We start from the raw sequence: 13,420 nt of genomic DNA on the forward strand, positions 1-13,420 counted from the left end.
AACAAAAAAAAAAAAAAAAGAGAGAAGACTCATTTCTACTATGAATTAATAATCATTAAAGAATAACTATGGATCTAATTTCATGATTCTTCAAGGGCATTGTTTATGTCTTGGTCCCTCTGTTGTATGCGTGGAGGGGTGTGTGTGTGTGTGTGTGTGTGTGTGTATTATTGTTTCCTTCTCCTCAATATACAAGCATTGTTCTAGTTAAGCATTTGGTTGCAAGAAACAGAGACCCATGCAAGCTAACTCAAGAGGGGGCCATGGCACAGACTTGGGGCAAAAAAGTAGATGAAAATTTTCAGCATTTCATTCTGAAGATAGTTAATGATTGGATTTGTGATTTGGAATGGTGACATGATGTCATTTGTTTCCTTTGTTATTCACAGGGGATTGATTCCAAGAACCCCACAGATACCAAAATCAGAGAATGCTCCAGTCTCTTATATAAAAATCGCATAGTATTTGCATATAACCTAATGAAATGGGAGAGTTCCCTGATTCCCCTTGCAGGACGTGCAGCAGTGGTGTGGCTCACCTGCTTGGTCACCCCATAGTTCAAACCCCTAGGGGGGAGCATGCAGACCAGCAGGTGCAGAGGCCAGGGCAAGTGCTTTTGGGCTCTGCCCCACTGGCAGCATCTGGGGGTGAGTGTCTGTGATTCCCAGAGTCCGAGTGGGTGTGTGTTACAAAGCTCTTTCAGATTTGCCATCTACAGAGAGCTTGTGTTAATTAGCTCAATGGACCCTCGGCCTTATCACAAGGGCAGAGGGCCAGTGTGACAGCTTTCTGTATCCTGAGCTGTTGCTCAGTGTCCCAAAAGAATTGGATCACACATGAGCTGGAAGGATGAGTGCAAGGTTTTATTGAGTGGTGGAGGTGGGTATCAGTGAGATGGATGGGGAGCTGGAAAGGGGAATGGAGTGGGAAGGTGGTATGGAATGGGAAGGTGGCATTCCCCTGGAGTCAGGCTGCCTAGAGGCCATACTCTTCGAAGACTGCCCCAGGCTAAGCTCCCCTTGGCATCCAGACATCCCGCCTCTTCTCTCTTTCTCTGCCAGGTCGTTCCACTATTGCCAGTCTGCCAGTCTGCTGGTCTGCCAGTGTTGTGTGCTCACTTCAGCTGCTTGTGTTGTGTGCCTGCTAAGGTCTCGGGTTTATGTTGGCACATGATGAGGGGCGTGGTAGGCCAGAGTATTCTTGGAAAATACAACATTCAGACACAGAACAAGAGTGCCTGTTCTCACTTAGGTCTGTGGGCACAGGCCTGAGGGTGGAGCCCTCACCGGGCACCCTGCCTTTCTCTATCCAGCACTTCCTTGCCCCCTCCCGTATCACTAACATATCCTCTTATATACTTTAAATCATCTCTAGACTACTTATGATACCTAATACGGTATAAATGCTATGTAAATAGTTATAATGACAAGAAAGGAAATCTGTGTGTGTTCAGTACAGATACAACCATTGTAGGCCTAACTAGATTTTTTTTTTAGTTAAATCCATAGATGCAAACCCACAAATACAGAGGGCCAGCTGTATAGGTAGGATATAGTGTTGGCTAGTATATATGCTGAACATGGTTGCCCCTAGTAAAAAACGAACAGAAGAAGATTCAAGTCCTTTAGTCTTTCATAGGAGAATCCTCTGAGAAAAGAAAATTCCTTCTCATCTCAAAAAATATATAGACATAAAGACACTTTTTAAAATAATGGATCAATTTGCCATTGGAGGTTGTGGGACTGGTTAGGATGCTATGGCAATAATTCAGATGAGATGAAGGTAGTATGAATTTAGTGAAGGTGGAGAAAAGGAGATAAAGTTGAGAAATATTTAGGGGTAGAATTCACAGAAGATGATGACATGTCAGGGGTATGGGAAAAGGTAGATACCCAGACTTATGGCTTAACCTCCAGAATGAATAGAATAACATGACAGTAGGGAAGGAGGAAGGAGAGTAGAATTTGTGAGGCAAAATAAGATCAGTTTGAGACAAGTCAAATTTCAGGCTGAACTGAGACATTGATAGTCTGTAAGGAGATTTTATATACAGCTACACACCCATATTCACAAACTCACCTGTGCGGTTTTTGAAAGCTGACATATATTTGTGTGTTATCAGCAGAAATCCAAGTGTGTGAATGAGATTTCCCAAGGACTGTGGCAGGAAGGAAGGGAGCACTGAGGATATGGCTAACAATATCTGCTGGAGAAGGCAGAGGAGACTGGGAAGTGGCTGTTGTAGTGATGTGAGGCTGGGGCATCAGAAGAGGGAAATTGAGGGAAAAAAAATCTTCAAGAAGAAGAGATGTATCGATCATTTTAGATGCTATAGTAAGGTCAAGTAAGATAAAGATTGAAAATTATCCACTGGATTTGGCAATAGGGAGTTCAGATAGCTGGTGAGAACACTTTCGTTGGAGTGTTGTGTAAAGGGGTAGAACAGTTAATTGATCACGAATGGCAGAGGAAGAACTGGAAACAGCAGCCACACACAACTCCTTATATGTGACCTTAAAACATATCTGTATGCAGTAAAAGCCTAACATAACACTGTCTTAAAGACGCTGCCATCTTTGTCACAGTTTCTCCAAAAACTATCTAGACAGCCTCATGTGCTAGCCCCATATCACCCACACCTTACCTCTTCATCCATCCAGTCCTACCTCTTCATCAAACTTCAGCATGTTTCTTGTCTGCAGAAATTCCATGCTACTCAAGTCGTGCTGTCATGGTGCCACTCTCCTTCCTTTTTTTTTTTTTTTTTTTTTTTGTTGAGACAGAGCCACTGCTGCCTAGGTTGGAATGCAGTGGTGTGATCTCGTTTCACTGCAACCTCTGCCTCCCCAGTTCAAGTGGTTCTCCTGTCTCAGCCTTCAGCCTAGCTCGGATTATAGGCCCGGACCACCGCCGCTGGCTAATTTTTGTATTTTTAGTAGAGACGGGGTTTCGCCATGTTGGCCAGGATGGTCTTGAACTCCTGACTTCAGGTGATCCACCTGCCTCAGCCTCCCAAAGTGCTGAGGTTACAGGCGTGAGCCACCGCGCCCAGCCGTCTCCTTCCTTTTCAGAGCACTTGTTTATCTCATTTATTTGGCAATTAATCCTAGTTTGCATTGTGGTAATTCGCAGCATGTTTGCATATTTTCGGGTATTTACGTCCTTTTGGCTTCAACTAGATTGGAAGCCCCCTTGCAGCCAATTTTATTTCCTTCTTAACAGCATTAAAAACTGTAGACCGGGGGTCCCCAGTCCCTGAGCCAGGGATCAGAACCCATTCGAGGCTGTTAGGAATTGCGCCGCACAGCAGGAAGTGAGCGGCAGGCCAGGGAGCATGACCACCTGACCTCTGCCTCCTGTCAAATCGGCGGTGGCATTACATTCCCACGAACCCTATTGTGAACTGTGCAAGCGAGGCGTCTAGATTGCATGTTCCTTAGGAGAATAACGCCTGATGAGCTAAGGTGGAACAGTTTCGTCCCGAAACTATTTCCCCCTCACTCCACCCCCGTGGAAAAACCGTCTTCCAGGAAACTGGTCCCTGGGACCAAAAAGGTTGGGGACTGCTGTTATAGAGTGTTTTTGTCAGAGTAGGCTTAGGATAGGACAGGAAGTAGGAAAATGACTGGTTATGAAGTATTTCCACTTATGTACAGCGGTAAAATCTTACGATTTTAGGAAGCCAAAGAGGAGCCAGAAACAATAGAAGAACATAAAAAAGAACGTGCTTCAGGAGGTAAGGAATGTTTCTGTCAATCCCCATGTGAATTTTTGTTCTCTACTGATATTTGTGTGGGTGAAATCTGTCCGAATAAAGGTATATCACAAATTCTGCATCTCTGGATAAGGTTAATAGGACCAATTATTGATTCCATTTGTATCATTTTCAAAAAGCCACATTTGCATTGTGTTGACTGTTCGATCCCAGAAAATTTGTAATAACTGGTGCTCTATTGTGAACTAAGAACCAAGTCAATATTGGTAGCAAATTCTATGGTTTACTTTGAGTTCTTTTTCAGTATCCCATCTAAAAGTAAAGCCATTATTTACAGAGTAAGTGCTAATATGCTTTCCCCCTTAGCCTACCTCCATTAGGATGGAATAGTGGATAGAGTTCAGGCTTTGGAGAAATAGAGACTCTACATGGGATCAATCTCTGACTAGCTATGTGATCTTGGAAAGTTACTTAACCTCAAGTCTCAATTTTCTCATTTGCAAGAGGAAAATGAAGAGAAGGAAAATACACTTAACTGAGAATACATTCTATGCTAAGAACTAGGCTAACTTCGTGTGCATAGTTTTATTTAGCCCTCCAAATACTATGTGAGGTGGTAAATTGTGATTCAGTTGCCTAGCCTGTAAAATGTGGACAATAAAAGTATCTACAACAGAAGGTTTGCTGTGAGGATTGAATAAATTAATATGTATGAAGCACTTAGAAAAGTGTCTGGCACCAAAGTTCCCATAAAAGTTAACATGATAAAAAAATTATCAATCTTATCTTGTAGGTGGCTTAATGAGTTTGTGACTTGTTCAAGATCACATAACTGTAAGATTCAAACAAAGCTCAGATTTAAACCAAGTTCGTTTGACTTTAAATCCAATGCTCTTAATAACTAATACATAGTTCTTGGTAAAGTTGTCATAAAATCATATGTGTAAAATGCTTTGCTCTGGGACTGACAATATAATAAAGCCATGGTTGATGCCATGTTTATTGTCACTATTATTGTTACCAGTATTATTATTACTACAACTATTATTACTACTACTGTTCCTGCTACTGTTAATAAAGACTCGATCCAAAGAAGAACCAGGATACCAGTACGAAGTTTAGGCTTTTAGCCATGGGATCAAGTATGACAAACATGCAAATGCAAAGAGAACAAATTGGGCTGTTGCTTGATTCTGAAACATCTTTAAGTCTGAAAGACTACTCACATGCTGAGGTATAAACCAATGATTTTAATGTCATTGTGATCCCAATAGCTTAGCATAACATTATAATTTAACTGCACACATTATTAGCTGGCTATCATCTCAGACATATTTAAATGAAATACTTTTGTTTAGTGGAGATATAACATTAGATCAAATGTGCTTTTACATGTTAAGCCTTTTTAACCAAATAATATTTTATTGTCTTTTAATAGACTCTGTGGTTTCCCCTCTTCCTGTAACCACTGTGAAATCGGTTAACTTTAGACAAAGTGAGAAGTAAGTGCTTCTTCATGTAGCAGGTTAACGTGTTTTATTTTTCTGTTGGACTATGTTCAAATATGTTTTTTGTCTTATCCTACAGCACTTCTGCTAATGAGAAGGAGGTAGAGGTGAGTTTAAAGCAAATTTTTTTTTTTCCTTTTAAAGAAGTGTTCCAGACTCACCTGCTAACAGACACTTCATGCTTTGGCACAAGCTCTCATGTGCTCAGTGTCTGTCTGGCTTGGCTGTGACTCAGTGCAGGTGAACCCTGTGCATGTCAGCATTATGTTGCTGGGGGCAGAAAGAAATGCCTCTGTATAAAACAGTATTAAACTGAAACATCTGACCACATCCAATTTTCTCTCCTCCTCCTCACCGTCACATTATTTTGACAACAGGCAGAATTTCTCAGATTATCTTTGGGATTTAAGTGTGACTGGTTTACCTTGGAGAAGAGAGTGAAGCTTGAAGAGAGGTCTCGTGACTTGGCAGAAGAAAATTTGAAGAAAGAAATCACTAACTGTTTAAAACTATTAGAGGTGAGAATCAGAACATTTGGGATATAAACATTTGGTCTAAGCCAGGCACAGTGGCTCACACCTATAATCCCAGCACTTTTGGAGGCCAAGGCAGGAGGATCACTTGAGTCCAGGAGTTCAAGATCAGCCTGGGTAACATAGTAAGACCCCATCTCTACAAAAAAAAAAAAAAAAAAAAAAAAAAAAAAAAAAAATTAGCCAGATGCGGTGGTGCACGCCTGTAGTCCCAGCTACTTGGGAGGCTGAGGCAGGAGGATCATTTGAGCCCAGGAGTTGGAGATTGCAGGGAGCTATAATCACACCATTGCATACCAGCTTGGGTGACAAAGTGAGACCCTGTCTCCAAAACAAAACAAAAAAACACCCACAGAAAACATCTGGTCATATTTTTAATAACACTTTCATAAGTACATAAGAAATTACTTGTATGACCCAAACCGGTACGAGGTACCAAGCTCTGCCTGACCCAAATGTGAATCATAGAAAGTAAAAAAGCAGGACCAGGCTGAAATAAAAGTTTCACTAATAAGAGTATCAGCAATAAAATGAAAAATGTCTTTTTAAAGCAGGTTGCATGAGTCATCTGCCTTTTCTCTGGATTTTCAAATTTCAGGCAGAAGAGGAATCATGCAAAAAACTGAGCAATAGGAAATAATATCAATTTTAAGCTTCAAAGAAGAGAATCGAGTTTATTTCCATTTATGATTAACTGAGGAAAGGGAATGGTAACTAATTCAGTCTTGCAGATGATGGGCAAGCCTGCTGTAGGGTACTGAGAGAAGAATGGGGGTGCATAGGAGTGTAACAACTACTATTATCCTTCCATATAGTGAAGTTACCATACATATGGAGATGAGCTGGAAAATTAGTAGGCTTAGTTTTGGATGAAGGACATTAAAATTCAGAAACCATGGAAAAGAATCATGTTATTTTTTACTGTGATAAAATATGTAACATAAAATTTATCATCTTGAACATCTTCAAGTGCACAGTTCAATGTAAGTTTATTTACATTGTTGCAAAACAGATCTTGAAACTCTGTACCTGTTAATTTCCCTTTTCCTCCTTACCCCATCCCCTGGCAACCATTATCCTACCGACTCTATGAATTTGACCACTTTAGGGACTTGCATAAGTGGATTCATACATTACTTGTCTTTTGTAACTGGCTTATTTCACTTAGTATAATGTCTTCAAGGCTTATCCATATTATAGCATGTGAGCGGATTTCCTTCTTTTTAAAAGCTCAATAAAATTCTCTTGTAGCTATCAATTTTTGCTTATCTATTTATCCATTGATGGGCATTTGGGTTGCATCCACTTCTTGGCTATTGTGAATAGTGCTGTTAGAAACATAGGTGTGTAAATATCGCTTGGAGACCCTTGGAGACCTTGCTTATAGTTCTTTTGAGTATATCTGGACTCAGGAGTGGGCTTGCTAGGTCATATAGTAATTCTGTTTTTAATTTTTTAGAAACCACTGTACTGTTTTTCATAGCAGCTCTATCATGTTAGATTGTTACCAACAAGTGCACAAAGGTTCCGGTTTCTCCAAATCTTCACCAACACTTGTTATTTTCTGTTTGATTTTATGATAGCCACCCTAATGGGTGTGAAGTAGTATCTTATTGTGGTATGGTTTATATTTCTCTAATGGATAATGATATTGTGCATCTTTTTATGTGCTTGTTGGCCATTTGTATATCATCTTTGGAAAAATATCTATTAAAGTCCCTTTCTATTTTCTTTGCAGAAAAAAAATTTATTTATAAAAGTACAGTTTCAGGGCTGGGCACGGTGGCTCACTCCTATAATCCCAGCACTTCAGGAGACTGAGGTGGGCAGATCACCTGAGGTCAGGAGTTTGACACTAGCCTGGCCAACATGGTGAAACCCTGTCTCTATTAAAAATACAAAATTAACTGGGCCTGGGCGTGGTGGCTCACGCCTGTAATCCCAACACTTTGGGAGGCCAAGGCAGGTAGATCATCTGAGGTCAGGAGTTTGAGACCAGCCTGGCCAACATGGTGAAACACTGTCTCTACTAAAAACACAAAAATTAGCCAGGCGTGGTGGAGGGCGCCTGTAGTCCCAGCTACTTGGGAGGCTGAGGCAGGAGAATCACTTGAATCTGGGAGGCAGAGATTGCAGTCAGCTGAGATCACACCACTGTACTCAGCCTGGGCAATAAGAGTGAAACTCCGTCTTAAAAAAGAAAAAAAAATTAACTTGGCATGGTGGCACACACCTATAATCTCAGCTACTTGGGAGGCCGAGACAGGAGAATCGCTTGAACTCAGGAGGTGGAGGTTGCAGTGAGCCCAGATCGCGCCATTGCGCTCCAGCCTGGGCGACAGAGCAAGACTCTATCTCAAAAAAAAAAAAAAAAAAAGTACAGTTTTAGAAGGTAACATAGTAGCATAAAAGTAATCTTTCTATAGGCATATTTTAGTAGACTGGTCTCTCATTCCTGGTGGAGGAACTTCTCTCATTGATGGTTGATATTTTACAGATGGTTTTCAGCTCCCAAAAGTGTTCCTGCTTTAAATAACACCTGGAAGGCTGGATGAATCATATGTTTCCTTTATGTTTGGTTCTTTCTCCTGAACATCTGAATACTTCTGATGAAGTTGTTTTGAATTAAATTAGAAATAGCTGCATTCCTAAGGGAAGACTGCATTCTCTCCTTATGTTCATAATATTTTGTTTGTAGTTGCTTCATTTGGTGGCTCTAACCAAAGCAGTTCATCCTGGACATCAGTCAAACACTGCCATTTCTTTTTAATATCTGAAATTACCTTAGCATTCTTCTTTTTCAGATTTTTCAATATCTGGACTTTTTAAATATTTTGTTGAGTTCTTATTTACTATTAAAATAAAATTTATTGATGGCTTTCTTACAAATTTTAGATTCTATTCTATGTTTATACTGGATGAGGGTTTTCTCAAATGCAGGCAAAACAATATTCAATTCCATGATGTTGTTGGTTTTCTTTCCTTCTAGACACTAAATATTCACAATGTTGGAAATATCTGAGACTATGGCTTCACTTCTTGATACCTTCCTTTTGCCATAAGATGTATTCCCTTTTTTTCTGAGTTTTTGCTTGACTTTCTGTTGTCAGTGTGTCTTTTTCAACAGATGGCTGGGCACTAATGGGTCCTATCTTTTTGGAAGTGACTGAGTCAGCTGGTTTCTCTGAAAGGTCTGAAGATGCTGCAGTTGGAATAGCCTTGTGTTGTTGGGTCCTTATTTTCTCCACTGATTTAACTTTTCTTCTCACATCACTTTCTTCAGTGCTTTCAGACTCATTGCTAATGGGTTTGAGTTTTCTTCCTGGCGTTTTTGCACTCATTTTTGCAGATTCATTTTCACTTCCTTCATTTTCAGAAGTGCTCGAGCTTCTTTTTGCTTCTTTTCCTAGAGGAGTTGAAGTGATAGATAATCCACAATATTTGGAGAATTCTTCATTGGCATACATAGATGAGCTGTGTAAAGGAGGATCAAAGGTTTCATAAGGTTCTTCATCTTTCTTATTTTCAACAAGCCTGCCAATTCTTCAGACGGCAGAATTACATAGGAAAATCAAACACATTGGTAGGCTTGCACTTTTGACAAGCTTTATCTTTCATAGAATGTGTTCTTCATAAAATGTTCTTGAATACCATGGCCCTGCATGCCCGGGAGGCTGCACTCAATGTGGCAGGGCCTTCAGGCCACTCTCTTTCCATTTTTTAATTGAGTTATTTGGATTTTTAATTGTTGAGTTGCAGAAGTTCTTTATATATTGTGGCTATTAACCCATAACTTATCAGTTGTATGGTTTGAAAATATTTTCTCCCATTCTATAGGTTGCCTTTTCTGTTGACTGGGTCCTTTGATGCATAAAGACTTTTAAATCTGATGTAGTTTCATTCGTCTATTTTCACTTTTGTTATCTGTGCTCTTGGTGTTATATCTAAGAAATCATTGCCAAAACCAATGTCCTGAAGCTTTTCCCTTATGTTCTCTTCTAGAAGTTTTCTAGTTTGGGGTCTTACTTTTAGGTATTTAATCCATTTTTAGTTTTTATATATGATGTAAGGTAAGGGTCCAACTTCATTTTTTTGTATGTGGATATTGAGTTTTCTCAGCAATATTTTGTTGAAGAGACCATCCTTTCCTCATTGTGCATTCTTGGCACCCTGGTTGAAGATCATTTCATATACATTTATTTCTGGGCTTTTAATTCTATTCCATTGGTCTATATGTCTGTTTTTATGCCAGTACCACACTGTTTAATTATTGTAGCATTGTAATATGTTTTAAAATTAGGAAGCGTGAGCCCTCTTCCTTTTTCTTTTTCGAAAGTGTTTTGGCTATTAGAGTCCCTTTAGATTCCATATGAATTTTGGGATAAATTTTTCTATTTCTGCAAAAAAAAAAAAAAAATGCCATTGAGATTTTGATAGAGACACCCTTGAATCTGTATATCACTTTGGGTAGTATAGATATCTTCACAAAATTAGGTCTACCAACCCTTGAACACAAGATGTATTTCCATTTATTTATGTCTTCTTTAATTTTTTTCAGCAATGTTTTGTGGTTTTCAGTGTACAGCTCTTTTATCTCCTTTGTTAGGTTTATTCCTAAGTATTTTATTCATTTTGATGCTATTGTAAAGGGAATTTTTTTCTTGATTTCCTTTTTGGAAATTGTTAGCGTGTAGAAAGACAACTAATTTTTTGTGTTAACTGTGTACCCTACAATTTTGTTGAATGTGTGTATTAGTTCTAACAGATTTTTTGGTGGAATTTTTAGTGTTTACTATGTATGAGATCATATCGTCTACAAACAGAAATAATTTTACTTCTTCCTTTCTGATTTGGATAACGTTTCATTATTTTCCTTGCCTAATTGTTCTGGCTAGAACTTCCAGTACTATGTTGAATAATAGTGGTGACAGTGGGCATCTTCACCTTGTTCCTGACTTTAAGGAATAAGCTTTCAGTCTTTCACCACTGAGTATAATTGTAGTGGGGTTTTCATATATAACTTTTATTAGGTTAAGGACATTTTCTTCTATTTCTAGTTTTCTTTTTTTTTTTTTTTTTTTTTTTTGAGATGGAGTCTCGCTCTGTAGCCCAGGCTAGAGTGCAGTGGCCAGATCTCAGCTCACTGCAAGCTCCACCTCCCGGGTTCACACCATTCTCCGGCCTCAGCCTCCCGAGTAGCTGGGACTACAGGCGCCCGCCACCTCGCCCAGCTAGTTTTTTGTATTTCTTAGTAGAGATGGGGTTTCACCGTGTTAGCCAGGATGGTCTCGATCTCCTGACCTCGTGATCCACCCGTCTCGGCCTCCCAAAGTGCTGGGATTACAGGCTTGAGCCACCGCGCCCGGCCCTATTTCTAGTTTTCTTAATTAGCACTTCAGTGACATAGTAAAAATAATCTGTATGGTTTTTCACACCTTTTTGTTAGTTTCCTAGTTTTTGTGTTTTTTAATCAGAAAAGTGTGTTCAATCTTATCACATGCTTTTTCTGCATCAGTTGAAATGACCATATGGCTTTTGTCCTCCTTTTTGTTAATGTGGTATATTATATTAATTGATTTTCATATGTTAAATCACCCTTATAATATAGAAATAAACCCTACTTGGACATGATGTATAATCCTTTTTATGTGCTGTTGAATTCAGTCTACTAGTATTTTGTTGAGAATGTTTACATTAATATTTATCAGAGATACTGGTCTGTAGTTTTTTTTTCTTTAATGTCTTTTTCTGGCTTTGGCATTAAGGTAATGTGGACTTCATGGAATGAGCTTGGAAGTATTCCTCTTCAATTTTTGGGAAGAGTTTTATGAAGACTGGCATTAATTCTTTAAATGTTTGGTAGAATTCCCTAGTGAAGCCATTCAGCCATGGATTTTCTTTTTGGGTGATGTTTGATTACTGATTCAATCTTCTTACTAGTTATGGGCCTGTTCAGATTCTCTATTTCTTCATGGTTTAATCCTGGGTGACCATACTCTGTTTTGCTAACAATTAATATCTGCTCTTTCCTTCCCAACTGGAGGTGGTGGTTTAAACCACTTAAGAAACTGCAGTCTGACAATTGCCATTCTAGTTGGTTAGCAACTCTCTAACTACAACTTATACATATCTGTCTGTTTCAAAAGTGGCTGTCCTTCATTGAGCACCAAATGTGCAACAAGCAGTTAGCATCTTTTACCTCTCATATGACAGTATTCCTGGAGAGGATATGTGATTGTTCTGATCGGACAGATGAGGAAACAGCAAATCAGAAAGGTTGAATTTTTTTTTAACATTTCTAAAATTATGATGCAATTTATAGTTGGTGGTGCCTAATGGTTTTATTGACAGCCTTTTCTTTCTTAATGATATACAAAAATCATGGTGCCTCATTTGGGAAAGTTTTAGAAACTTGCTCACAATCACATAGGTAATGAGCAGTGTCATGTCTGCTTCCAAATCTGTTATTCACTTAATCCTGTCTATACTCTGGTGAGAAGGATGTTCATCAGGAAGGGCATCGTATTGTGTAAAGGGCACAGGATTGAGAGGAAAATTCATAAGGCAATGAATGCATATTCACCTAGCCATCCCAATCATACCTTATCATTCATGGAAGAACAAGCATCGTTGTCAGAGACATTGTTAATTCCAGTATGTTTGGTTACGTTTCTTAAAATTCCAACCTATGCTCCTTATATGATATTCACCTCTTTTATAAGCATAATCTGTTTACCATTGTCAATTAATTGTAGCCCATCCTATTAGCTGTAGAAAGAAAGATGTGGCAAATTTGGGAAGAAAAAAGGGATCAAGAATAGACATGAAAGATTTGTGATCACCTGCATATATCTACCCAGTACCCAACACAGATAATAATATATCAGTATATTCATTATTGGCCTTTGCTGCTGCTTTTCATCTTCCACCAAAATAATTGAGACTAGAATGTCATCCACATTTGCAACTTAGTCAGTGTTAGAATCACTCGCTGAATGCTTGTTTTGGATATCTTTTAATATGCTCTTTTCTGTACAGTCTTTAACATCTCTGTGTGAAGATGACAACCAGGCACAGGAAATCATTAAGAAGCTGGAGAAGAGTATAAAGTTTCTTAGCCAGTGCACAGCACGAGTGGCCAGTAGGGCCGAGATGTTGGGAGCCATCAATCAGGTAACCTGTCTTCATTTCTCTGGTTAGAATGAAATTACAAAAAAGATTGATTTTTCCTGAGACTCTGGATTTCTCATTTCTAGGAATAAGTTTTCAAAATACTTTTGTTATATAAGACATATGTGTTTAATATAGAAAAAAATAGAATGTACAAATAAAAAATGTAAAAAAAATCTAATAACATGAGCCAGTGACAATCATAAAAATTTTGTGATATATTCTTCAAGATGTATAGTGTTATATATAGTGTTTATAATCCCTTATATAGTATTATAATCTGCTTTTTATTCATCATATAACATAGGTAACTTTCTGTGTGTGATATAAATATATACACACATATCACCATTTTATGGTATTCTACTGGTTGAGTAGACATAAATTATTTAACCAATTCTTTGTATTCAGTCATTTCAGGATGTTCTTGATATTTTTCTGTTATAAACAATATTACAGTAAATATCCTTGTATATGCATCTGTGTGTACTTGT

The 13,420-nt window shown here is 38.6% G+C and overlaps 2 protein-coding genes across 10 annotated transcripts in view; one reads left to right on the forward strand and one right to left on the reverse strand.

Annotated features, from left to right (window-relative positions):
• The window catches only part of IRAG2 (inositol 1,4,5-triphosphate receptor associated 2), a 105,226-nt gene that overhangs the window by 80,946 nt on the left and 10,860 nt on the right, over nt 1–13,420 (forward strand). For all 9 annotated transcript variants that reach the window (XM_050746684.1, XM_050746676.1, XM_050746677.1 and 6 more), the window contains 5 exons: nt 3,679–3,736; nt 5,154–5,217; nt 5,303–5,330; nt 5,601–5,741; nt 12,795–12,929. In XM_050746684.1, coding sequence (XP_050602641.1) covers nt 3,679–3,736; nt 5,154–5,217; nt 5,303–5,330; nt 5,601–5,741; nt 12,795–12,929 — 426 coding nt within the window. The remainder of the gene's footprint in view (nt 1–3,678; nt 3,737–5,153; nt 5,218–5,302; nt 5,331–5,600; nt 5,742–12,794; nt 12,930–13,420) is intronic.
• LOC126930084 (centromere protein U-like) lies at nt 8,204–9,465 on the reverse strand. Its single transcript, XM_050746792.1, has one exon. It carries the CDS (start codon nt 9,221–9,223, stop codon nt 8,789–8,791), a length of 435 nt encoding a protein of 144 aa, XP_050602749.1. The 5' UTR covers nt 9,224–9,465; the 3' UTR covers nt 8,204–8,788.

Source organism: Macaca thibetana, chromosome 11, assembly GCF_024542745.1.
Source record: "Macaca thibetana thibetana isolate TM-01 chromosome 11, ASM2454274v1, whole genome shotgun sequence".
Classification (NCBI taxonomy): domain Eukaryota; kingdom Metazoa; phylum Chordata; class Mammalia; order Primates; family Cercopithecidae; genus Macaca; species Macaca thibetana.